A 24,334-nucleotide genomic window follows, 5' to 3' on the forward strand; every position below is an offset into this window, starting at 1 on the left:
GCTCGATGGGAAGAGCGAGAAAAGCGACCTCCAAGGCAGGGCCGTTTCAACAATTATGCGGCCCTATCGGATTCTCAAGAGAAGATTTTCGCTATGGAAAAGAGGAGAGAAGATTTCGGGAGGCCGAACCCAATAAAAACTCCCAATAAGTTCAGAAACCGAGAGAAGTTTTGTGCGTACCACAACGAGGTGGGGCACGACACCTCCGAGTGCTACGCCCTGAAAGATGCAATTGAAGAACTGATTCGAAGGGGTCGGCTATGAGATTACGTGGTGCGACCTGCAAACCAGCCACCCCAGCAGACGAATCAACAACGACCTCCCCCCGAGGATGAGCATGCGCCTGCGCCTGCGGTCCGAACGATCTATACAATCCACGGTGGACCTCACCTCGCGGGTACATCGAGCAGGTCGTATGAAAGGTATGTGCGCGAAGCTAATCACGTCTTGATAGCAGGATCTGTTGAGCAGATGGGACCGCCTAAGCGAGCTAGGGTGGCAATGAAATAAATCACCTTCTCCAAAGATGATGCCAGGGACATACACTGGCCGCACAGTGACGCCCTTGTCATTCGTGCCCACATCGGCAACAGGGAGGTACGAAGAATAATGGTGGACACTAGCAGCTCGGTAAACGTGATGTATAGGGCCTGTTTTGACCAGATGGGACTAAGGCCCAAGCAATTGAGCCCATCCCCAGAGCCATTTTACGAATTCACGGGAGACGCAGTTGTTCCCATAGGGCGGGTTAAACTCCCATTCACTGTTGGGAGCCCAGGTCGCGAAGCAACGGCGATGGCAGAATTCCTCATTATTGACTGTGCCTCAGCGTACGACGTCGTACTCGGGTGGCCAGTGATGAACGAGCTGGACATAGTCGCCTCAACTAGGGCTCTGACCGTCAAGTTCCCGACCAACAATGGAACAGGATGCGTGCTGGGAGAACAGCACCTCGCGAGACGCTGCTATGAGGACGCGGTTAAAATGGGGGCCAAAGGAAAGAAAGTGAACCTGGTCGCAGGCGGAACTCAGCGACCTTCAGGGAAGAGCAGGGTAAACTACGACCTGGATCCCCGAGAAGTGGATTGTGACAAGGCCTCCGGTTCGGTGTAAGAACTTGAAGAGGTCCCGGCCAGCGAGGTAGATGCTGAAAGGTGTCTGAAGCTCGGAAGGAATGTAGCCCCTGAGGTAAAGTGTCAATTGGTTGAATTCTTTAAAGCTAACCTAGATGTGTTTGCATGGAACCATGAAGATATGGTAGGCATAGCCCCGGAGGTCATGTCGCACAGGCTCAACGTGGACCCCAGTTACAGACCAGTGCGGCAGAAGAGGAGACCAATGACTCCAGAGCGTTATGCTGCCCTTAAGGAGGAGGTGGATAAGTTCCTGGATAATGGATTCATTAGAGAAGCCCAGTACCTAGTCTGGGTAGCCAATCCAATCCTGGTGAAGAAAAAGAACGAAAAATGGAGGACCTGCATCGACTTCACCGACCTGAATAAGGCTTGCCCGAAAGACAGCATTCCCCTTCCCAGAATTGACCAGCTCGTGGATGCAACAACAGGGCACCAGCTCCTCAGTTTCATGGATGCCTACTCGGGATACAACTAAATCCCCATGAATCCTAGCGAAGAGGAGCACACGTCGTTTATCACTGATCGTGGGTTGTACTGCTGCAAAGTTATGCCGTTTGGACTGAAGAATGCTGGGGCCACCTACCAGAGGCTCGTGAATACGATGTTCGAAGCGCAAATTGGGAGAACAATGGAAGTATATGTCGACGATATGCTGGTTAAATCTAAGCAGGTCGCAGATCATGTTCGCGATTTAGGAGAAATGTTCGAGATCCTTAGGAGCTACCACATGAAACTAAATCCACTAAAGTGCGCTTTTGGAGTGGCTTCCGGGAAATTCTTGGGATTCATGGTCAACAACAGAGGCATCGAGGCCAACCCAAAAAAAATAAAGGCCTTGCTGGATATGAGATCTCCCACAAAGAAGAAGGATGTGTAGAGCCTTACCGGTCAGGTCGCTGCCTTGAACCGGCTTATCTCCAAGGCGACTAACAAGTGTATTCCTTTCTTCAATACGTTAAGGAGGGCCCAAGGCTTCAATTGGAGTGAAGAATGCGAGCTCGCCTTCCAACAGTTGAAGGCGTACATGGGGCAAGCGCCGTTACTTTCAAAACCTAAGGATGGGGAAAAATTGGTCGTCTACCTGGGAATGTCAGAGCACGCTCTTAGGGCAACATTGGTTCGGGAGGAAGAAGGGGTGCAATACCCCGTCTACTACGTCAGCAAGAGGTTGGTGGACGCGGAAACAAAGTACACACCGATGGAGAAGCTTGCATACTACCTAGTCACAGCATCGAGGAAGTTGTGTCCCTATTTCCAAGCCCATCAGATCAACATCCTGACCAAGTACCCCAGAAGCAAATTTTGCAAAAACCAGACACTTCAGGTCTCCTGCTGAAATGGGCTATCGAGCTCGCTCAGTTCGACTTGGAATACAAACCAAGGACGGCTATTAAAGGACAAGCACTCGCGGATTTCATTGCTGAATTCACTAGACCAGCCCAAGTGGGAGAAGAAGCCTCGGAAGGACCGTCTTGGGAGCTATATGTTGACGGATCGTCAACTGATCAAGGAGCTGGGGCTGAAGTTTTGTTAATCAGCCCGGAGGGCCACAGGGTCTTCTGGGCGCTACGATTCGGTTTCCCAGCAACCAACAATGAGGCCGAGTACGAGGCATTGCTCGCAGGGCTATGCTTGACAAAGGAGGTATGAGTCGAAGCAATTGTAATCTTCAGCGACTCCCAACTGGTCCTTAATCAAATGCGGGGGGAATATCAAGCGAAAGGTGCAAAGATAGCGGCATACCTGCTCAAAGTGCGCGAGCTTCTGGCCCTTCTCCCAAAATTCGAGGTACGCCAGATTCCCCATTCTCAAAATTCCCATGCGGATGCACTAGCTCGACTTGTAACTGCGCGAGATACAGAGTTCCTGAGGGCTATACCGGTGGAATTCCTATCCGCCCCTAGCATGGAACAATCGGCTGAGACGATGGTGATTGACGCACCCCAGGGTTCATGGATGAGTCCTATTTTGGAGTATCTACGGGGCGAAAAGCTGCCAATGAACAAACTCGAAGTGCGTAGACTGCGAGCTCGAGCTATCCGCTACTGTATCTATGATGAGGTGTTATATAAGCGAGGATTCACAGCTCCACTGTTAAGGTGTATCGAGGTCCCTGATTATCAGACCGTGCTGGAGGAAATACATGCTGGACATTGCGGCAACCAAGCTGGGGCTCTGTCGCTAGCCCAGAAAGCACTTCAGCAGGGATTCTATTGGCCCACGATGAAACAGGATGCGATAGAGCTGGTGAAAAAGTGTGAAAAGTGCCAACGGTTTGCTAAAATCATGCGAGCCCCTCCGGTCTACCTCCAACAGATGAGCAGCCTATGGCCATTTGCTTTCTGGGGCATGGACCTGATCGGGCCACTCCCAACGGCTCGAGGCAACTGCAAGCACGCTATCGTGGCGGTAGATTACTTCACCAAGTGGGACGAAGTGAAAGAACTCGCCGAAATCTCCACCTCCAAGGTACAAAAATTCGTCTGGGATAATATCATTTGCAGGTTTAGGGTCCCACAACAAATAATTACGGACAACGGGACTCAATTCACCAGCGAGCAGTTCATTCGGTTTTGCGAGTCACTAGGCATTCAAAAGAGCTTCACGGCCGTAGACCATCCCCAAGCGAACGGGCAAGTAGAGGCAGTTAACAAGATCATCAAGCATGCCCTAAAGACGAAGCTGGAGAACAGGAAGGGTGCTTGGGCAGACGAATTGCAAACAGTGCTCTGGGCATATCGGATGACAGCTCGCACCAGCATAGGGGAGACTCATTTTTCGTTGGCCTAAGGATCCGAATCTATGATCCCAGCAGAATACGAGGTGACATGCCAGCGAAGAGCCACCTTCAACCAAGAAGGGAATCACGAACTGCTAGCTGTAAATTTGGACCTACTAGAGGGAGCAAGAGACATAGCTCGTTTAAAGATCGTCGTATACCAACAAAGGGTAGCGCGTTACTATAACAGAAAAGTCCGGGTCAGGCATTATAAAGTTGGAGATCGCGTACTGTGCTTAATACTTCCTGCAGCTCGGAAAGCCAGTGACGGCACGCTTGGCCCAAACTGGGAAGGACCCTTTGTCATCCACAAAGACTTGGGCAATGGGGCGTACCATCTGGCCAACATGGATGGGGCTGTCCTCCCGCGAGCCTGGAACGCGGAGCACCTTCGCCCCTACTATCAGTAAAAGTGTTTATTTTTGCCTATGTTTCATGTTACAATTCTTTATGCTCGATTGAGATTAATAAATTTTTGCCTGATCAGTTTTACTGCACTTTGTTGCCTGTTCTCCACCACAACATCTTAACATTTTCAGGGGAAGGGTAAAAACCATGGTTTGCGAGCTGGGGCTCATTCATCCTAGTCGATGGGCTATGGTTTGTGGCTTATCTGAGCATTCCTCTTGGTCCTCCCCCAGGTCGTGGTTTGCTAGCTAAGGCCCATTCATCTTGACCCAATGTCATGGTTTGGCGCCTACCTGGGCAACCACTTCCATCTCGAGCGAAGGGATCACTAGCTGAGATCCCTTTTCATCCCCACGGAAGAACCATGGTATGTTAGCTGAGGCCGCTATGCGACCTACCTGGACATATATCTTGGTTGGGTCTTCAACTTCCATGCAAAAACTTATGGGAGAGCCCTGATGTGTTAGCTGAGGTCGCTCCGCGACCTACCTGGACATGTATCTTGGCTATATCACATGAAGCTCATCTCGAGCCACAACCCGTTAGCCGAGATCGTGAAATGGTCTATACAGGCGTATGATTCGGCCAAGTCCCGATACAACTCTCTCTCTCTCTCTCTATGTTTGCAACAGCTCGTTTTGGTTTTATAAGTTATTTCAATAGCAGATCATTTATCCTCTCGACGAACTAGTTAAAGCGTTTAAAGTTTATTCACGACCTGCCACTCAACTAGGCAAAGCTTTCGAAACAAACAACCTGCGACCTACAATCAAAGATTTATTATTAGAGAACAATCGTTCTAAGAAACTCTTTAAGATCACAGGATTAATTCAAAGCGAACATCGTTTTATTACAAGGTCTCTGATACAAGAATTTTCTACCGAACTACAACATGAAGGAATGAAGCCTACACAAACTAGAGGATAACCAGAGTCCACAATGATCTCTGGCCTCCCCCGAAAGCAAGAAAAAGACACAGTTGGCCGGACCCCAAGAGGCCCGGCAGTCTTCAAGCTTTAGCCGCGCGATCCAACAATCTTCAGCTTTGACCGAGCGGCCGGCAATCTTCTTCATCCCACATTCGACAGAAAAGGAAGAAGAAGATTGCCGGACCGCTTGGCCGCAGCTGAAATACCGGAGTACAGCGAACAGCCTCACGCCTGCAAGAACATTCCACTAAGCAACCCAGAATAAACATGCCTCGATAGCTTGAAAACAAATGGGGTATTTATAAGCCCCGTCCTGGAACACAGGGGGATGCACGGTCAAAACCATGAAAAGCGGGGTCGTAATGGTAGCCCTCGTTCCTGGGTCCGCTAACTATTCCCGGAGTCCAAAAGTTGTTCCCAAGGATATGGCGAGTCCCAAGATGACGGTCCAACTTCGTAAAGCAAAGGATAGGTCGCCGGCGAATTAAACCTTAGCTCCCAGATCGCCTGACGAACTGCGAGCTAGGGGATGCGAGGTAAGGGGATGCGAGGTTGAGCATTGGGCTAGGCCAATATCCGAAACGTTGCGAGGTGCGAGCTCCTTGACGGGTCTTTGAACAGCTGATAACAAGCTCGCAGGGCAGAAATTTCGAAACAACGACCCAAAGCCAATTCAAAGCCCGCTCCGACACGACCTAACATCTCTACTCGACAAGTTAGCCTGACCTGCCGAGACTTGAGCTACCAAGACCCAAAAGCTCGACCAAATCTGAGCTCAAAGAAAAAAACCAAAGAGATACAAAAGCATTGGGGTTTCATTGTAACATAAATGTCATACAAAAAAAAAGGGGGGGGGAGAAAAACCCTAACTAGAGGGGGGAGCCACGGTTTCATGAGGAAGGCCGGCAGCATCTTGAGTAAGAGGGGTAGCTTCGGTCTGATCAGGCTGAGTGGAAGTCCCAGCAGTCTCTCCTTCAGCTACCTCGGTCTGATTAGGCTGAATGGAAGTTCCAGTAGCCTCTCCTTCAGCTGCCTCGGCTGCATACCTTGCGAACTCTTCCACGGCATCATCACCAAAGAAAGAGACGTCCAGCTCGAGGTGAACTATCCACAAAGTATACAGAAACTCGATTGAATTTTCTAAAGCAGCCTCTTCGCGCTCTCGAGTCACCCGAGCTCCAACCTCGATTTCTTTCCGCACGAGCTCCTCCTTGGACTTTTCCAGCTCGCGAGCAACAGCTTCAGCTCGCTCCTCGGCCGACCTCTGTGCCTTCCTGCTTTCCTCCAGCTCCTTCGAAGCTTTCTTAAGCTTCACATTATAACTGGACAAGGTCTCGGCATACATGGATTTCTCCTTAAAAAGCTCATCCTCAGCTTCCCTCTTAGCCTCCTCGGCCACCCGAACGCGGTCCGCAAGCCCCTCCTAATGACTCTGCATTTTCCGGGTCTCCCTCGTCAGATAGGAGAGGCTATCTTGCAACTTCTTCTTATCCTCCTTAAGGTCCCTCGCGAGAGTCGCAAGCCTCTCCTTCTCATTCTGGAGGACAAAGAGCTCCTCCGCTTGTTTGACGTAGCTGAGGACAGATTGAAAGGCAAAACAAACCGTGTAAACTTGCAAACAAAAGGAACAGCGAAGATATGAAAAACAAGGAAAGCTTACCAAGAGGCCGTGACGAGCAAAAAAGAGTGGGAGTCTCTCTCCCGTGACACTCTCCTTCTCCAAGGCCTGGGTAGAATTCCCAAGGACTCGGTTCAGGTTGTCCGAAAGGAGGTCGAAGTATACTCCCCCTACAGAAACCTCTTGGGCCGCAAAGTCCGGAGGAGCGGCGGCCTTTTTCTTCTTCTCGGCTTGGCTCCTTGTAGTAGGAGACGAAGTCGATGGAGCGTTCCTCTTGCTCCCAGAAGCTGAGGCAGTTCAACTTTTGGCTCGAGCCTTCCCACGAGCAAGTATGGCCACAACCACCTCAGGGTCGTGGGTTGTGACTGTCTCTGGGGTGGGTAGAGCAGATGGAATCACCGGAGGATCGGCCGCAGGTACTATGGACCCTTCAAACCCGGGCGCATCCACCCGAGCCTACGAGGTCGAAGTTGATGGAGTTGCAGCAAAGGTCGCCGCCGGCTTGCCGCGCGGGGCGTACTTCAGTTTTACTGTCTTCGGCATCGATGAACCGGCATGTTCTTCTCGATCACCTTCGTCCGAGCTCGCACCCAAGTCAATCTATTCAAGGGCGGACTTAACGTCCTTCCTCTCCCAAGCCCCTATCCTCTTCTTGTCTATCTCCTTTACGTTAAGGGAGGGGGCGAGCCCGAACTTGCGAAGCAGGTCGTTAGAAGGCTCGATGTCGTCGGTGTTCGTCTTTAGAGCCGCAACACTCTCGAGCAGCTCAACCTCGTCCTTAGTCAAGCTGGGCTTTTCACCAGAGGTATCTGAAAAAGAAAGCAGTTAGTCAAAATAAGGGAAATGCATGAAAGACAAGGATATGAGCTCGCTTACTGGGACATTGAACAAAGCCGTAGCTCGTGAGCTCATGAAGAGAAATGCAAGAGGTAAAAAACCACCGTGCCTTATACGCCCCTACGTTAGACTTCCCCTTTGCCTTACCTTTTGGCAAGAGATCTTTATATTTGGACCTACGAGCTGTGAGATAGTACAGCCCGCTACCTAAACCCTTGAAAGAGAAGAGGAACCTAATGATGCTAGGGGATGGAGGCTCAAGGCCTGCCCTCTTAAAAAGGAGAGCTAATGAAGAAAGTTGGGTGTAGGAGTTTAGGGTGAGCTGGAAAGGTGAAAGTCTCAGGTCGTTCAGGAGGGCTATCAAGTAAGGAGGGACTGGAAACCTAAAACCAGATTCTAGATGTTGAAGGCTCAGAGCAATGAACCATTTTGGGGGGTTGGCAGCATGATCCTCAGGAAAAGGAACCATGGCACTGGAGCTCGAAGGGAAGTTATACTCCTTAACCCATGAATTGAGCTCGCTGAAGGTCACGTTTGAAGGATGACGCTCGAACACCTCGCGGGCGTTTTGGTCATCCTCAGACCGCTGAGACGAAGCAGTAGAGATGAACGAAGCGAGTTCCCGAGCGCCCCCATCTCGCCGATAGGAGAGCTCTTGAACAGTCTCTTCCCATACTTCGCATGGTTCCGAAGAAGTCGGAGTGTCCATGTCTCCTATCTTGTAGTTGCGGAGCTTGTGACCTGAGAGGGACATCTACGACAAAATTAGAGTCAAGTCGCCAGAAGCCGACCAATGCTCACGAGAAAGAAAAAATCCCTAAGGACTCCCCCCATTCAATCAGGTCGCGCAAGATCCGCGGGGGGCTGGACATTCCAGCCTGGAAGATATCTAAACGCAAGACGAGCTCGCTTCTACAGCCGCGAGCCAAAAAGAGGCAAACGACGCTCCGAAACTGGAAAAAGATAGCCATCACGAAGAAGGCAGTACGCGAGTAGGGATGAATTGCAGATAACCAAAAGGCGAACCCAAAATACTTGGAACTTACCGGAAAAATAGTAGGCGAGTGGTGCCGGAGTCGGGAACGGCAGCAAAGGCACCCAAAAACCAAGAAGGCGATCGTAACCGATGTTGAGTGCGAAGATGGAAGAAAAAGCCTTTGCACAAGCAAAAATTTGAAATGACAAGCGAAGAGGGAAGAAGGAAGCCTCTACCCGTTATTTATACCTTTTACTCGAAAGATCTCGACCGTCGGATCAAAAAACGGCTCATGGCATGCCCCAAGTAAATCGGCCGCACGATATCTTGTGGGGCCTACAGGCATAATCACGCGCAGTAATGGGAAAGTGCACACATAAAAAACGGTACGGACAAGACGTGCCATTCGAAACGTTTCTCGAGGAAGGGACGGGAGATAGTTCGAAACGCGGATAAACAGGTCGCGGCAACTAAAACAGCTCTCAGTCCGCAGCTCGCTCTAAGAGCTGGGGGGCTTATGTTATGGGCGATCTCCGAGAATCAGCTAGCGGGCTGGACCCGGTCCCGCAGGGCGAACCCAAAATACCCAAGGCCCAATAGGCCGGCCGGAATTCCTTAGAGGCCCGCCAGACCCAGAGATCGCGGACCACCAATGAAAAGTCTCACGGTAAAAAGTCAGGTCGCTTGAAGACAGCGAGTTCGCTTGAAACAACATCCCAGCATCACAACATCACGACTTCAGTTTCGCCGAAAGATGCGCCAAAGATTAGAACAGCCAGAAGACCGCAAGATAATCGGAAGCGATATACACCTATCTATCAGAAGTAATTCAAATCCCTGAAGACAAGGAACCTATCCCTGATATTCCGAACGATAAGGAAAGCGCCATCAACGAAATAGACTCATTCCATACTTAGAATTGATTCGAATTGTAAACAACACGACTCTATTTATAGAGGAGGATACGCCACTGTAAGAGAAGGATGACTGAATTACATACTGTGACTCTGCCAGAATAACCAAAGAACAGTCGTGGACTAGGCACGATTCGGGCCGAACCACGTAAAAATCCTGTGTGCTTCTTGTTTGTTCTTTTGCTTCTGTTCCTTACTCTTCGGCACCCGTTATCACATTGTGGGCTCTCGGACTCCGGTTGGCGGTTCTTGTATGTCAACAGACGGCAAGTAGGGACTTTTTTTCGCATAGGTCCTCTAATGCTTAAGTTAAAAAATGCTGTGTTGACATCCAAATGTAGATGAAATTATACAAAATTGTACGGTAAGACACACTAGAGAGTCATCTGGAAAAAAGGTAATTCTCCTAGAGAACTTGTGTTGTCACAGTGTTTGAATTTTGAAAGTCAAAAAAAGAAGAAAAAGCCCCCTCAATATGAGGGGTTGAGGATTATTTATAGTTATTGGTCGATAATTGAGACACGTGACACGCACGCACATGTAGGAATGCAATGCTTTCTTGATGAGAGATGATATTGTTCGAGAGACTTCTTTCTCCAAGGAATATCCTTTCCCCCCCCCCCCCCCCCCCCCAAAAAAAAAAAAGACATCTTATCTTGATTATGGTGTCTTCTTCGAAAGAATCCCTTGGAGGACATATTACAACAATTGTAATGTTTTAAATTATTTTAATATTAAATAATAAAAAATACCACTTTAGTTTGTTGATGGCAAAGGTAAGAAACGAAAGATATTATAAATAAGTCAGATTTCAAATTTGTAACAATATGTTTAATTTAATTTTTAATATATAAATTATAATATATAATTAAATAGCAGACTCTATATCCGTCACTATGTATAACTGACAAATATTTTAAATATTTTTGAGTACTCAATCTATCTCCCTTTAAGAAAAAAATTTGGTTGAGATACCCACAACCACGAGACAAAGTAATGACGGCCATCCTAACACGTACACACTTGCTTTGTCAAGCACCTGCATGCAACCAAAGGAATATACTACCCATCTAGAAGTCAAACATACATACATATATATATATATATATATGCACTACTTTTCTATATTTTCTAGTAGCAGTCAATTATACATTCCAAATGTTAATAATCAGAAACAATTATAAGGCTGATCTTTTCTCCCATCTCATATTTGTATTAATAATTATGAATATTATTGTGACTATCTAATTTTTCATTGATAGACTATCAAATAGATCGATATTTATAAATTTAAATCTCTTGAACTCATATATTAACTTTAACTAATCAATTTTTTTAAGTGAGAATTAGTGATGTTACATAAGTAATATTAGAGTTAAACTTATGAGCACTAATATGTGGGTGAACTTAACCTAAGAAAGTGTTGTGAATTGGACTTGCATTAAATTAATTAGTATGAAATTTCAAAGCAATATACCACCCCTTTGAAAGTCAAACATGTATATATAGATGCACTACTTTTCTATATTTTTTAGTAGACTAAATTAACGGTTCGATTATACATTTTGAATATTAATAAGGCAAATATTTTCTCCCATATCGTATTCATATTAATAATTATGAATATCATTGTCACGACTTAATTTTTCAACGATAGACTATTGAATATATGTTTATAAACTTAAATATCTTAAATGTATACATTAATTTTAACTAAGTAATTTTTTTAAGTGAGAATTGGTGATGTTAGATAAGTGATATTAGAGTTATTTTATTACCACTAGTATGTGGGTAAACATAACCTAAGAAAGTGTTGTGAATTGGACTCGCGTTAAATTAGTTAGTATGAAATTTCAAAACATTATACTACTCATTTGAAAGTTAAACATATATATATATATATATATATTAGTAGACTAAATTAATAGTTCGATTATACATTTTGAATGTCGGTAATTAGAAATATTAATAAGACAAATCTTTTCTCCCATGTCATATTTATATTAATAATTATAAATATCATTGTCACGAGTTAATTTTTTATTGATAGTCTATTAAATAGATTTTTATAAACTTAAATCTCTTGAAGCTATATATCAACTTTAACTAGTCAATTTTTGTTTTGGAAGTGAGAATTGGTAACGTTACACAAGTAATATTAAAGTTAACTTATAACCACTATTATGTGGGTGAGCATAACCTAAGAAAATATTGTGAATTGGTTTTACGTTAAATTAATTAGTATGAAATTTCAGAATTAGGGAGGACGTTAGAGATTTAAAAGAGATAAAATTTGTTATAATTCAATTTTATATAGATGGTCTATTAAGGAGATTTTGTATATAAAATTTAGTGCTCTAAACCCATCAATCACCTTTAATTAGAATTTTTGAGTGAAAAATTTGGATTTTACAACTATTAGTAACAAATAACCCAACTTTCCCATTTTAAACTAGTGAGTTTTTTTAGATGAACCATGGCCTGCTTTGGTGTACGTTCTTTCCATTTATTTATTTGATTTATCTTGAAGTAGCCACCAATACCATCCTTGTTAAACTACGTCTGGCCGTGAATTAAATTAAAAATCTGGAGTCGTTTCAAAAGCTGACTGTTCTCTCCCGTCCCCCCCCCGCCAAGTCTTCTCGCTCCAAAAAACAACAAAATTAAACGGCGACCGGCGACTGAGTCCATCGTCTCTGTCTCTCCGCGTAGCTTCTCATCCGAAGCATCCTTTCACTTCTTTAACTCTTACATTTCCGATTCTGCCGGAGCTTCACTACTTTGCATTCTTTCCCTTCTCCGTTTGGCTGCCGAGAAAATCCAGGAAACGTCAAAGCGCAGTACGCACGGACGGAACTCGAAACCTCTCCTCGCTTCTTCTGGTGACTTCTTCTCTCCTTAATAACTCTTCCTTATTTATTCATTATTATCATTTTTATTTTTATTTTTTAAGTACAATGAAGGAAAAGGACGAAAGATGGAAGCAGCCAGCGTCAAATATTTTCGAAACCTTTGATTTCCTCACTTCGCCTCTGTTTTCTCTGCAACCAAACGGAAAATCACTTTTCGTATTGAATGTGTATTTGTGACTGTGAATCCATAACGTATGTTGTTTTTTATCTAATAGAGGGAGAACGAAGAGGATTCTGCGTCAATTTTATGATCCCGTGCCGCTTGTATAGTCTGCTGTAGCTCTGCATTTGATTAGGTTTAACGAAGATCCCATTGTTGCAGGACATTCAGATGATAAATCAAAGATGCGAGTAAAGCCAAAAGCCCTCTGGTAAATTGTTACCTAGACTTATGAATTCCAACCGAGATAGATTTGTGAGGTTAGCATGTTCACCAAACAGTTCTTATTTTCAAGTTCTTTTGCGATCTTCATGTCATTGTGTCTGTTTTGTTCCTTATCTTGTTTTCTGGGTAAAGTTCGAAAAAAATTAAAAAAGAAAAGAAAATAAATGTTCATCATTCCACACTCCTATGATTTGGGTCATTTGAACGGAAGAAGAAGAATTTTTCAAAATTTTGAAAATTCTCTAATAAAATATTTAAGAAACATTCTCCTAGTCTGTCACTAATTACAAAAATAAAAAGGCTCAAATAACAAAATGGAATAGAATAAATGTTCTGGTCTTCTAAGAAAAACAATGGTTAGTGGCGGTACGTACCGTAAGGATGAAGAACGACCATTGCCAGCAACTACAGAGAGATGGGTGGGGAGGAATTAACTACGAAATGGTAACTAGGTAACCCAACAATTTATTGTTTTTATTATTAGTAATGAAATATGAACACAATATCGAAATATACATACTAAAGTAGTGAGTCTAAAACAGGTGCCACAAGGCCCACAACCACTTAATGTTTGATACACTCAACACACTAAGCATGCATGAGTATGGCATTTTAAACATTTTATAGACAGCATTAATATATAGGGTAAATTATTAAAAAAATTAAATTTTATCTCATGTATCAAGTATATAATTTTAATTTTTATCAAATATATACTTGAATTTTCATAATTGTAATAATTATATCGCACTATCAAATTTAAACCAATATGAAACTTTTCATCTAAAAGCTTGGGTTCTCTTTGCGTTTTAATATTTTATCCATTATAATAATAAAATATGAATAAATAAATAAATAAATGTATTTTAAATTTAGAGTTTGTTTTGGATGAAAATATTTAAAACAATTTTTTATTATTTTGAGTTTTTTTTATAATTTTTTTTATTTTTAGAAATGTATTTTTAAAAACAATAAAGAGAATACGTTTTCATTATTTTAGAAAATTAAAAAATTAAAAATAATTTAAAAATAGTAAAAAGAACATAGCCTAATTTATTTTATAAAAATTCATCAAAAAATAAAAAAATAAAAAATTACACTCATATCCCCTCATTAGCCAAAACCCATCATTGGCAAGGGTTTTGCGAGATGCATCTTCTTTTTCTTGCTATCATTGTTGCTTCTCTCTCTTTATTATTGTGATTTCAAAACTTGTTAGAATTGTAATTTCTAAAATAGTAATTCCAAAACAATCCCTGTTTATCAAACTATTGTGTTTTTGGAAAAATTAGAACATTGATTGGTTATGAAATCTCCTTCTTTATCAAACTATTGTGTTTTTAGAAAAATTAGAATATTTATTAGTTATAGAATATCTATAATCGGTGTGAGTGTTGGTGTGAGAGAGAGAGAGTGAGAGAACTCATGATTCTAGAATAACCCTTATTTTGAGAATTGAGATGATTCTAGAAACCTGGAACATCAATTAGTTATGGAATCTCCAAAATTGATGTAAGTAGAGAGAGAGAGAGAGAGAGAGAGAGAGAGATTCCAAATTTTTGGAATCAGTGTGATTCCACAAATAAAGATTTCTCAACTAGAACACCCCTTGTTTATGGAATTGTGATGATTTCAAAAACCTAGAACATCAATCAATTATGGAATCTCCAGAATTAATGTGTGTATATTTGTATGAGAAAGAGAGAGAAAAGAAAAGGATGCAGTAGGAATGGTACAGGAAAAATGAACTAGCCGTGAACCCCGCTAGTGAGGGGTCTTGGCAGCCAAAGCTCTTCTTCTTTCTCCTGCCTTTCTTTCTTTCTTGGAACCCATCCACGGTGGATGGGTTTAGGGTGGATAGGTTACTTTGACTACAATGGTTCCAACAATTAGAACCTTCATTGGCCACCACTCTATTGGTTAGTTGATTCCTTAAAATAAAAAAAAATAATCTTTAGAAGGAAAGTGGTGTGGTTTGTTTAAATTTGACATTATTATGTAATTTTTACAATCATAAGAGTTTAAATATATATTTGATAAAAATTAAAATTTATTATATGATTGATACAAGGTACAAAATTCAAGAATTTTTTTTTTGATAATTTGGCTTAATATGTATATGACAATAGCACATTAATATATATATATATATATATTATATTTTTATTTTTAATTGTAGTAGAATTAAGTAAATTAAGCGACTAATATATAAATATAATAAATAATAGAGAAAAGATGAGAAGAAAAAAAGAGATAACTAATTTAAAGCAGATTGATAAATTGCCATTAAAAACAATCAGAATCAGTCCTCACAGCCATGGATTCTCAGCTACATGCTCACTCCAAAATGGTGCATCAACTAATCAACTAATGTTCTCATAAATTGTGCAAAGGAAAACAGATCCTGTTTTGAGAAAATTTTCTATCTTTCCCTGGAAAATCGAGCCAGCTTTCCTTCAATTTTCCACTGTTAAATCAGATTTCAGGACTGGAGTTCAGCAGCATCTTCAAATTCCGAGCTTCAATATCCCCCCAAAAATGGACTATTCACGACAAGTAGCCGATCATTTGTGGAATTGGCAGCGGAGCGTATTCGGAGAGGATTCGAGAGATTCTTTGAATGGATTAAAAGGTTTACATCATCGTCAAGCGCTCATCGATCAGATGTTCATCAGCCAACAAAAAGATTGGGTGCCAGGACGAAAATTCTGGATCCACAGGGGGCATTTCTCCAGAAGTGGAACAAAATATTTGTACTTGTATGCGTGATTGCCGTGTCTTTGGATCCATTGTTCTTTTACATCCCAGTGATTGATGGCAAAAGGAAGTGCCTCAGTTTGGATAGACCATTGGAGATCACTGCTTGTGTTCTTCGCTCATTCACAGATATCTTCTATGTACTTCACATTATCTTCCAGTTCCGAACAGGGTTTATTGCCCCTTCTTCAAGAGTATTTGGAAGGGGTGAGTTGATTGAAGATCCTTATGCTATAGCCAAGAGATACTTGTCCTCCCACTTCATCATTGATATTTTATCAATTCTACCCCTCCCACAGGTCCGTCCTAATTCTTTATGCACTAAAATAACGATGGAGAAAGTGTATTTTTTTCTTTGGAATACAACCAAAGAGAAAAACCCTCCCAAGAAAGTCATTGCCAATAGAAACATTGGCAATTGACAATTATCAGTTAGAAATGAGAAAATTTTCATCTACCATTTCCATTTGTTATTTGTCATGTATTGAAAAGAAGACATTTGGTTTGCCATTTAGTTTGCAAGATCAGCCAGTTAATCAATTTCCTTTGAAAATAAAAATCTGATGTTGGAAAGCGATTTTTCTGATGTAGTACCTGAATTTTTCAGGTTGTGATCTTGCTAGCTATCCCCAACATAGATAAGCCAGTTGCACTGATCACCAAGGAGTTATTGAAGTTTGTTATATTCTCACAATATATCCCGAGGTTTATTCGCATTTACCCTCTAATTAAAGAAGTGACAAGAACTTCTGGCTTATTCGCAGAAACAGCTTGGGCTGGAGCTGCTTTTAATCTCCTTCTGTACATGCTTGCCAGTCACGTAAGTTTCATTTAATTCGTTTTGTATTCTTATTAAGCTTCCATAGAACCAAACACTAAGGGAAACTATTTTAGTTCATGATTTTCACTTTGCTATTTAACATAGTATTTGTGTTTTTAATTCATTGTATTTTACTTTGGAGCTTTGTATATTAGCATTTTAGTTGTTGTTAGTTTGTATTTTATTGTTTTGTTATTTCTTTTCCAGTTGCTGTTGCTGAACAATAGTATTTTTGTAATATTGATGTATTAGTTTTAGGGCTACTATTTAAAGACCGAGATCTCTTTAAAACTTAGGAGAGAATCAATAATCTCGTTCATACAAACTATGAACACAATCAGCTCTCTTATAGAGAGGGAATACAACAACAAAGAAAACATAATCAACGACAAGGAAAGATAATCAACAATAAGAAAAAAGAAAGATATATATAGCCCTTTAAGAAAGATCCTAATTCTAGTTTAGGAATTAATCCTAACCAGATTCGGATATTCCTAGAAGGAAGGTTCTATATTAGACTAAATCTCCATCGCCTTAGTCTCGGATATCCTCATGATCTAACACTCTCCCTCAAGCTAGAGAGTGCATGTCAATCATTCTCAGCTTGCATATTAAATCCTTGAATCTCTTAACTGCAAGCCCTTTAGTTAACACATCCGCCACTTGTTCCTTAGATGGAACATAGGGTATTTTGATCAGGCCTACATCCAACTTCTCTTTAATGAAGTGCCGGTCTATTTCAACATGCTTTGTCTTGTCATGTTGGACAGGAATATGGGCAATGCTGATGGCTGATTGGTTGTCACAGAACACCTTGATTGAGCTTTGAACCTTGATCTTCAAATCTTCTAGGATGATTCTTAGCCACAGCAACTCACATAGGCCAAGTGTCATTGCTCTGAATTCAGCCTCCGCACTTGATCTTGCCACAACACTTTGCTTCTTGCTCCTCCATGACACAAGATTTCCACCAAGAAATACACAATACCCACTAGTTGATCTTCTGTCAATAAGAGATCCTGAATAGTTTGCATATGTAAATCCCTTAATATCCAGTTCTTCTCATGATTTAAACAAGATTCCCTTACCTGGGGTAGCCTTCAAATAGTTGAAGATCTTCCTTACTGCCTGCATATGTTCTTTTGTCGGGTTGTGCATGAATTGGCTCATTAGGCTAACACCAAAGGCAATATCAAGCTTAGTGTGAGACAGGTATATTAGAAGGCCTACGAGCCTTTGGTATCTACCCTTATCTATTAGTTGACTATAAGGATCAACTCCCAACTGGCTATTAGGCTCTACCGGCACATTAGATCCTCTTCCTCTTGATACCCCTGTCTCAGCTAACAAGTCCATCACATATTTCCTTTGGGAGAGAAATATTCTAGCCTTAGAATAGGCAACTTCAATCCATAAAAAATACTTGAGGGGACCAAGGTCCTTAATCTCGAATTCCTTGGCTAACTTGTCCTTGAGAATCTTCTGTTCCTCTGCATCATTCCCTTTGACTATTATGTCATCTACATATACTAATAGAGCGATAACCTTTTCTTTGTCTGAATACTTAAAGAAGAGTGTATGATCATCCCCACTTTGGTTATATCTCATACCTGTCATGGCCCTGGAAAACCTACCAAACCATGCTCTTGGGGACTGTTTGAGCCCATAGAGTGCCTTCTTTAGTCTGCACACTTGCCCTGCTTCCCCTTCTTGAAATCCAGGGGGCAACTCCAAAAAAACTTCTTCTTCCAAATCTCCATGTAGAAATGCATTTTTGACATCCAACTACTGTAGGCTCCATCCATAATAAGTTGTTAAGGATAAAAGAACTCTCATAGTTGCCATCTTTCCCACAAGAGCAAATGTCTCAAGATAGTCTATGCCATATGATTGAGTGTAGCCCTTGGTGACCAATCTAACTTTGTATCTCTCTAGGGTTCCATCAGCATTGTATTTGATATTGAAAATTCACCTGCAACCAACTAGTGTAACACCCTGTGATTGAGGCACTAAGTCCCATGTATGATTCTTTTTCAAAGTTTTCATCTCCTTTAACATGGCTTGCCTCCAGTTCAGATCTTTTAGAGCCTCGTCAACTGACTTAAGGATTTTAATGGAGTCTAAGGATACTAAGAAGGCCCTGTGATTCTAGGAAAGAAGATGGTAGGACAAGAATGTTGAGATTTGTGATATTTTTCTTTAATTAAAGTTGATTTAATTTTCTGTTTTTTCATTTATGTCTCCACTGTTATATTCTCCATTTGTAATTGAAGTTTGGCATTCAATTTTGGAATGCAAAACATCCCGCATTTAAAGTTTTATTTACAACTTTTAAGTTTTATTTGGTGGATGTTATGTTTTCAAGTCCTATATAAATAAGACTTCATTTCAATCTTTTGTATAAGTGTGAGCTTTAATGCAAGCTTTCATTTCAATAAGAAGAAGTTATTTTTCTCCAAATTCTGGTTTTCTTCTTCTCACATTTTTTCTTTTTTCTGTCTCTTTGTTTAACATAACGTTGAGACTTTACCATTGCTTCCGCAATACCTTTTTTTATTATTTTTTCAACAAAGAAGTTGGTTAATGGGTGTTGAGTGCAACTTCTTTTCCCTTTTCGAATGGCTATAGGTAGGTCTAGGTCATCAGGTTGGACTAAGGGTGATGGTTGAATGGGATTCATAACTTGACTAGGAGCTGATGATGGTGCATGCTAGGGCTATCTATGTTTGAATACATAAGGAGATCCCTTATACCTGGCAAAGGGTGACAACTCTTGAGTATTTGATTGCCCTTGCTCCTGCTCAGTCATACCTTGATTGAGGTCTGATTCATGACTGCCTTTTGGAGATTGAGGAGAGATAATAGGATGGCTAGGGGGTTGAGAAAATGTAGGAGGTTGAGAAGCTAATGAAATAGGCTTAACAGAAGGAAAGAGGATGTCACTATCATTAGGAGGGCTGTCACTAGGAGGGTGGTCACCTTGAACCAACGTCTCCCCCTGGGGACTAGCCTGGGATGAGCTAAAAAAAGGTGTAGATTTCACAAACGTGATATCCTTGGAGACATAAAATTTTCGAGTGAGAGGATAATAACACTTGTACCCCTTTTGAGTGGGTGAGTACTCAAGAAAAACACATCTGATTGCTTGAGGATCAAGTTTATCGCGGTGTTGTTTGGGGATGTGAACAAAGGATACACAACCAAACACTCGAAGGGGAAGAGAGGAATGCAAGAATTGATCGGGAAAGAAAGAGGATAGATAGTGAAAAGGACTTTGATTTTGTAGTAACTTGGTAGGGACTCAGTTAATGAGATAGGTCGCTGTAAGGACTGCTTCCCCCTAGAAGAATTTAGGAACATTGTGGTGATGAAGAAGAGATCGAGCTACATTAAGGAGGTGTCACATCTTCTTTTCAGCTACGCATTTTGTTGGGGAGTATCAACACATGAAGATTCATGGATTATTCCTTCTTGCTGGAAGACTTGGTGCAAGTGATGATTAAAATAGTCCCTTACATTATCAGTTCTAATTTTTTGATAGGAGAACCAAACTGAGTTGCAATCATTTTACAGAAAGTGGGAAGAACTGAACTAATGGTGGCCTTATCTTTTAATAGAAAAACCCAAGTCATACGAGTACAATCATCAATGAAAGAGATAAACTAGCAAGCCCCAGAACAATTAGAGATTTTAGATGATCCCCACACATCTAAGCGGATCAAAGTGAATGGTGTAGAAGGGATTTTATTGCTAGGAGAATAGGACATATGATGATGCTTAAACAAAACACAAACATCACAATGAAAAAGACTAGGATTTAAAGATCCAAATAATGTAGGAAACATGGATTTTAATAGAGTGAAAGGAGGATGACCCAATCGGTAGTGTTGCAGCCCTATATCCCTATAATTTGATGTTGATTGAGATGACCAGGAAGTTGGAAGCTGTTCTTTTGTAGGATAAGTGTCTTCCCTCATTAGGTAGTACAACCCATTGCATTCTCTAGCAGCACCAATCATCTTTCCTATTGTCATGGCCTAAAATTCACACAAATGAGGGGAAAAAATAGCCCGACAATTCAAATCTTTGGTTAGTTAGTGAATAGAGACAAGATTGGCTGATAATCTAGGTACATGAAGAACCTATTTGATAGAAAATCGAGGGTTTAGAGTGACTGTACCCTGGCCTGAAATTGGAACAGATGTTCCATTGGCTATTGTGATTTGTTTAGAGGTTGAAAGAGATTGGTAGGTATCAAAAACATGGGAATGGGGTGTCATGTGATCAGTGGCCTCAGTGTCTAGAATCCATATATCTTGTTTAACAATCTTAAAGGCTGGAAAAAATGCTGAATGAAGGCAGTTACCTGAGGAATCTTGGTGTGCAAGAGAGCATGCACCGTCTTGTAGGGTCTTGAGGAACAACTTCAACTTAGAGATCTCATTAGTGTTTAAAAAAAATATTCAGCTGGAATAGACTCAATTTGATTAGTTAATCCCTCTTCTTCTTGACTGTTGCTGCATACATATGTCTGATTCTTGGTTGCCAGACTTTTAAAACTTCCCAATCGATTCAAAACCACTTCCTTTCCATGGAGCTTGAAACAAGTCTCTCTAGTATGTCTCAGTTTATTACAGAAGGTGCACCATAGCATGTAACACCCCACTTTCTCGGGTGTGTTATAACTTGGGACAATTTTAGGATAATAATTTTTTTTTTTCAAAACTAATGCTAAACCACATCATTCCTCATATCCATCCCAAAATTTTCATTCATTTATTTCCAAAGAGAATCATCATAAACATCAAATGCGGAAACTAAAATTGAACCTAACATCTTTAACATTAATCATAAATAAATTCTTACATCTTCATTAACTATAAATAAGATTATACATCATCATTCCTCAAAACGTTCAAAATTCAAAGTAGCAGAACTTAAATACATAGGTTACATAACATACATTCAATTCATAATGCACTTTGCTAAGTGCCATTGCATGCCTCATTCATCTTTGTTTCTACTATAATCTCCATCTGAAACGTTTGAATATTCCAGGGGCAAAGCCCAGGTTAGATGATGAATCATCTAAGTAAGGGTACAAAATATATTTCGTGTATGAATGCAAAATGTAATTTTTCATTTCATTTCGGTTTGAGCCGACCATATCTTATTGCTACTCCCCATTTTTACAGCTTCATTTCCAGGTCGAGGTGTATGGGTGCATCCTTGGAAGAGCAACGGTCCCGGCCCGTACTCTTAAACCTTTATGCGAATGTATGATCAATAATATCATCGCGTACATATACATATTTCATCATCAATACATGTAAATGCAATCTATATGACATACTCACATCAAGGCATGACAACATGATAAAACATATACTTGAAATCGGGTTTTAAGGTCGAACCACTTACAAGTCCTTTTCATAAACTAAATCCAGTTGAATAGTATCACTTACCTCGACCGTATCTCAGAATATCTTGATTCTCGTGCCAGACTTCAAATATACTCAATTCGGAATCTCAACATACCCTGGCCATCATATTTATTCAATAATATCAATATTCCATTTTTTTCCTAATTTCCCCTTAACTTTCCTCTATTTCTTCCTATTTTTCCTCAATAACTCCAAACTAAATATTTCTCCAATATTTTCTCAAATATTTATCTAACAATTCATAAAATAACATTCTTGATTTTCTATAATTTTCTAGAGAATTTTTCTTACCTTAACTTAGCTTCTTAGGCTTTCTCTATATGCGTGCACAGCTTCGATTTTCGTGCCAACCTCAAAATTTGCACAGGTCGCTTCACCTCAAGCCTCAAAGCACCCTAATCATCATATTACTCAAATAAACATCATAAATATATATTTTTTTCTTAATTTCCTCACATTTTCTTTATTTTTCTCCCATTCTTCCTTACTGATATTCTAAAATAAATATCTATTCAAATCTTTTCCTAAATATCTTTATACCAAAATTCCTAAATTTTTTTTTTTAAGAATATAAAAAATTCCAAAACTCACCTTAACTTAGCTTTTAAGGCCTCCTTGATGTGTGTGCCCGAATAATCTTTCCTAATTCCAAGCTCTCGGCCATCTTCACTTGCTGTCTTCATTTGGCCATTGCCATTTGCTTGCTCCCCTTCTCATTTCTCCATCTATATATAGCCATCCATTTGCACAAAACTTAACCATTAAGCTTTCCATCCCATTTCACAAAGCTTAACCATTAAGCTTTCCATCCCACTTCACAAAACTCAACCATTAAGTTTTCCATCCCACTTGCACACACACACACATATATATATAACTTATATATATTATACCAATAAAGTATGAGAATTTACACATTTAAATCCCAAATTTCCTCTTAATTCCACTTGGGAAATTCTCTAATTACATTCTCAAACATCAAATTAATTTGCATTACGATACTTAAAATGCAAAATTAATAACTCAAGACTTACTCGATAAGAACGATTTTACCCATGTCCTCACCGGCTATTGTTTCATCCCAAAACCACTTCAAGGTTGATCATTGCATAAGATTGAAGCCCCCTCATGGTTCTGTTGACTTTCCGAAAGTCTCATACGACAATTCAGTTTTTTAGCCTGAAATATAGTTGTACCGATAACTATTTTTGTTCTAACCGCTTTTAGTTTCATAAATCGCATCTCGAAATGCTCGTTAGTACCATATCATTTTCCTTAGACATTTACATTCCAAGGCATTCTCTGCAATCGATTCGGTACTAATAACTGTGAGAAATTATACGTAAGCCCCTAATCTCTTGATAATTTCACTTATAACCCAAGTTAAAATTACTCTTGAGCCCTTTAAAAAATTTGGGATATTACATAGCGCCTCTCTATTTGCAGCCTGAGACTGAAATTCTCCCTTTCCTACTTTCATCCTCGGTCCACCTTCTCTGTTGGACGCCATGGCTGATTTTTCTAGACTAGACAGTCACTACAATAGCCCTTTGATTGGAGATCATGGCTGATCTTTCTGATTCAGGTTCATGAAGCATTGCTTTCCTTCAATTCTCCTCACTTCTAACCTTAGCAAAGACCTCATGGAGTGCTGAAAGCTTTTCTCTCCCTAAGATTTGCACTCGAACCTGATCAAACTTTGAGTTGAGGCCTGCTAGGAACTTAACCACTCTATCTCTTTCAAATATTTGACTAAGAGTTGTAGCATCAGCACTGCATACCATTTTAATATTTTGATAATGGTCTAACTCTAGCCATAACCCATGCATTCTATTATAGTATTCAGTAACACTCATGCCCCATTGTTTAGTGCTACTAAGTTTAGTTTTAACCTCAAATATAACTGATGCATCATGGATTTTAGAGTAAGTTTACCTTACGGTTTCCCAAATCTCTCTAGCCGAACCCAAAAACATGTAGTTTTTACTTACCTCGAGTTGCATGGCATTCCAAAGCCATAACATGATTTGAGCATCTTCTACCTCCCATGTTGGAAGTGCAGGATCTTTCGGTTTTGGAGGAGCCGAAGTCAGATGGCTGATCTTTCCCTTACCCTTGAGGAATGTTTGTACCAGTTGGGCCCATTATAAATAATTCCTACTATCTAATCGATAGGATTGGTGGATTTCGGGCAGCTCTCCAATCCTTGATCTAGTTCCGACTTCCATTGATTGAGCCATTGAAGTTGATTCTCTAGTTGCCAGATCTAGAGTTACTACTGAATTTTCTGACATGGCTGTTTCAGTTAGTGAGAAAGAGATCTGATGCAATGAAGGCACGTTGAACACAAGGATTTTGACACCAGGGTGTTAGGGACGCCAACTCTTGGTGTATCAAATGCAAGGGTTTTTGGATTTCA

The 24,334-nt window shown here is 40.9% G+C and overlaps 1 protein-coding gene across 3 annotated transcripts in view; it reads left to right on the forward strand.

The window, feature by feature from the left end:
- Positions 1-12,208: 12,208 nt before the first annotated feature.
- LOC127801448 (cyclic nucleotide-gated ion channel 1-like) overlaps positions 12,209-24,334 on the forward strand; it is a 30,318-nt gene continuing 18,192 nt past the window's right edge. The window contains exons 1-4 of one of the 3 annotated variants that reach the window (XM_052336620.1): positions 12,209-12,479; positions 12,832-12,929; positions 15,374-15,858; positions 16,416-16,471. In XM_052336620.1, coding sequence (XP_052192580.1) covers positions 12,901-12,929; positions 15,374-15,858; positions 16,416-16,471 — 570 coding nt within the window. In that variant the 5' untranslated portion in view covers positions 12,209-12,479; positions 12,832-12,900. Of the gene's footprint in view, positions 12,480-12,724; positions 12,930-15,373; positions 15,951-16,258; positions 16,472-24,334 lie in introns of all 3 variants that reach the window. The other 2 variants (XM_052336619.1, XM_052336618.1) reach the window with 2 other exon arrangements.

The sequence above is a fragment of the Diospyros lotus genome, chromosome 5, assembly GCF_014633365.1.
Source record: "Diospyros lotus cultivar Yz01 chromosome 5, ASM1463336v1, whole genome shotgun sequence".
In the NCBI taxonomy this organism is placed as follows: domain Eukaryota; kingdom Viridiplantae; phylum Streptophyta; class Magnoliopsida; order Ericales; family Ebenaceae; genus Diospyros; species Diospyros lotus.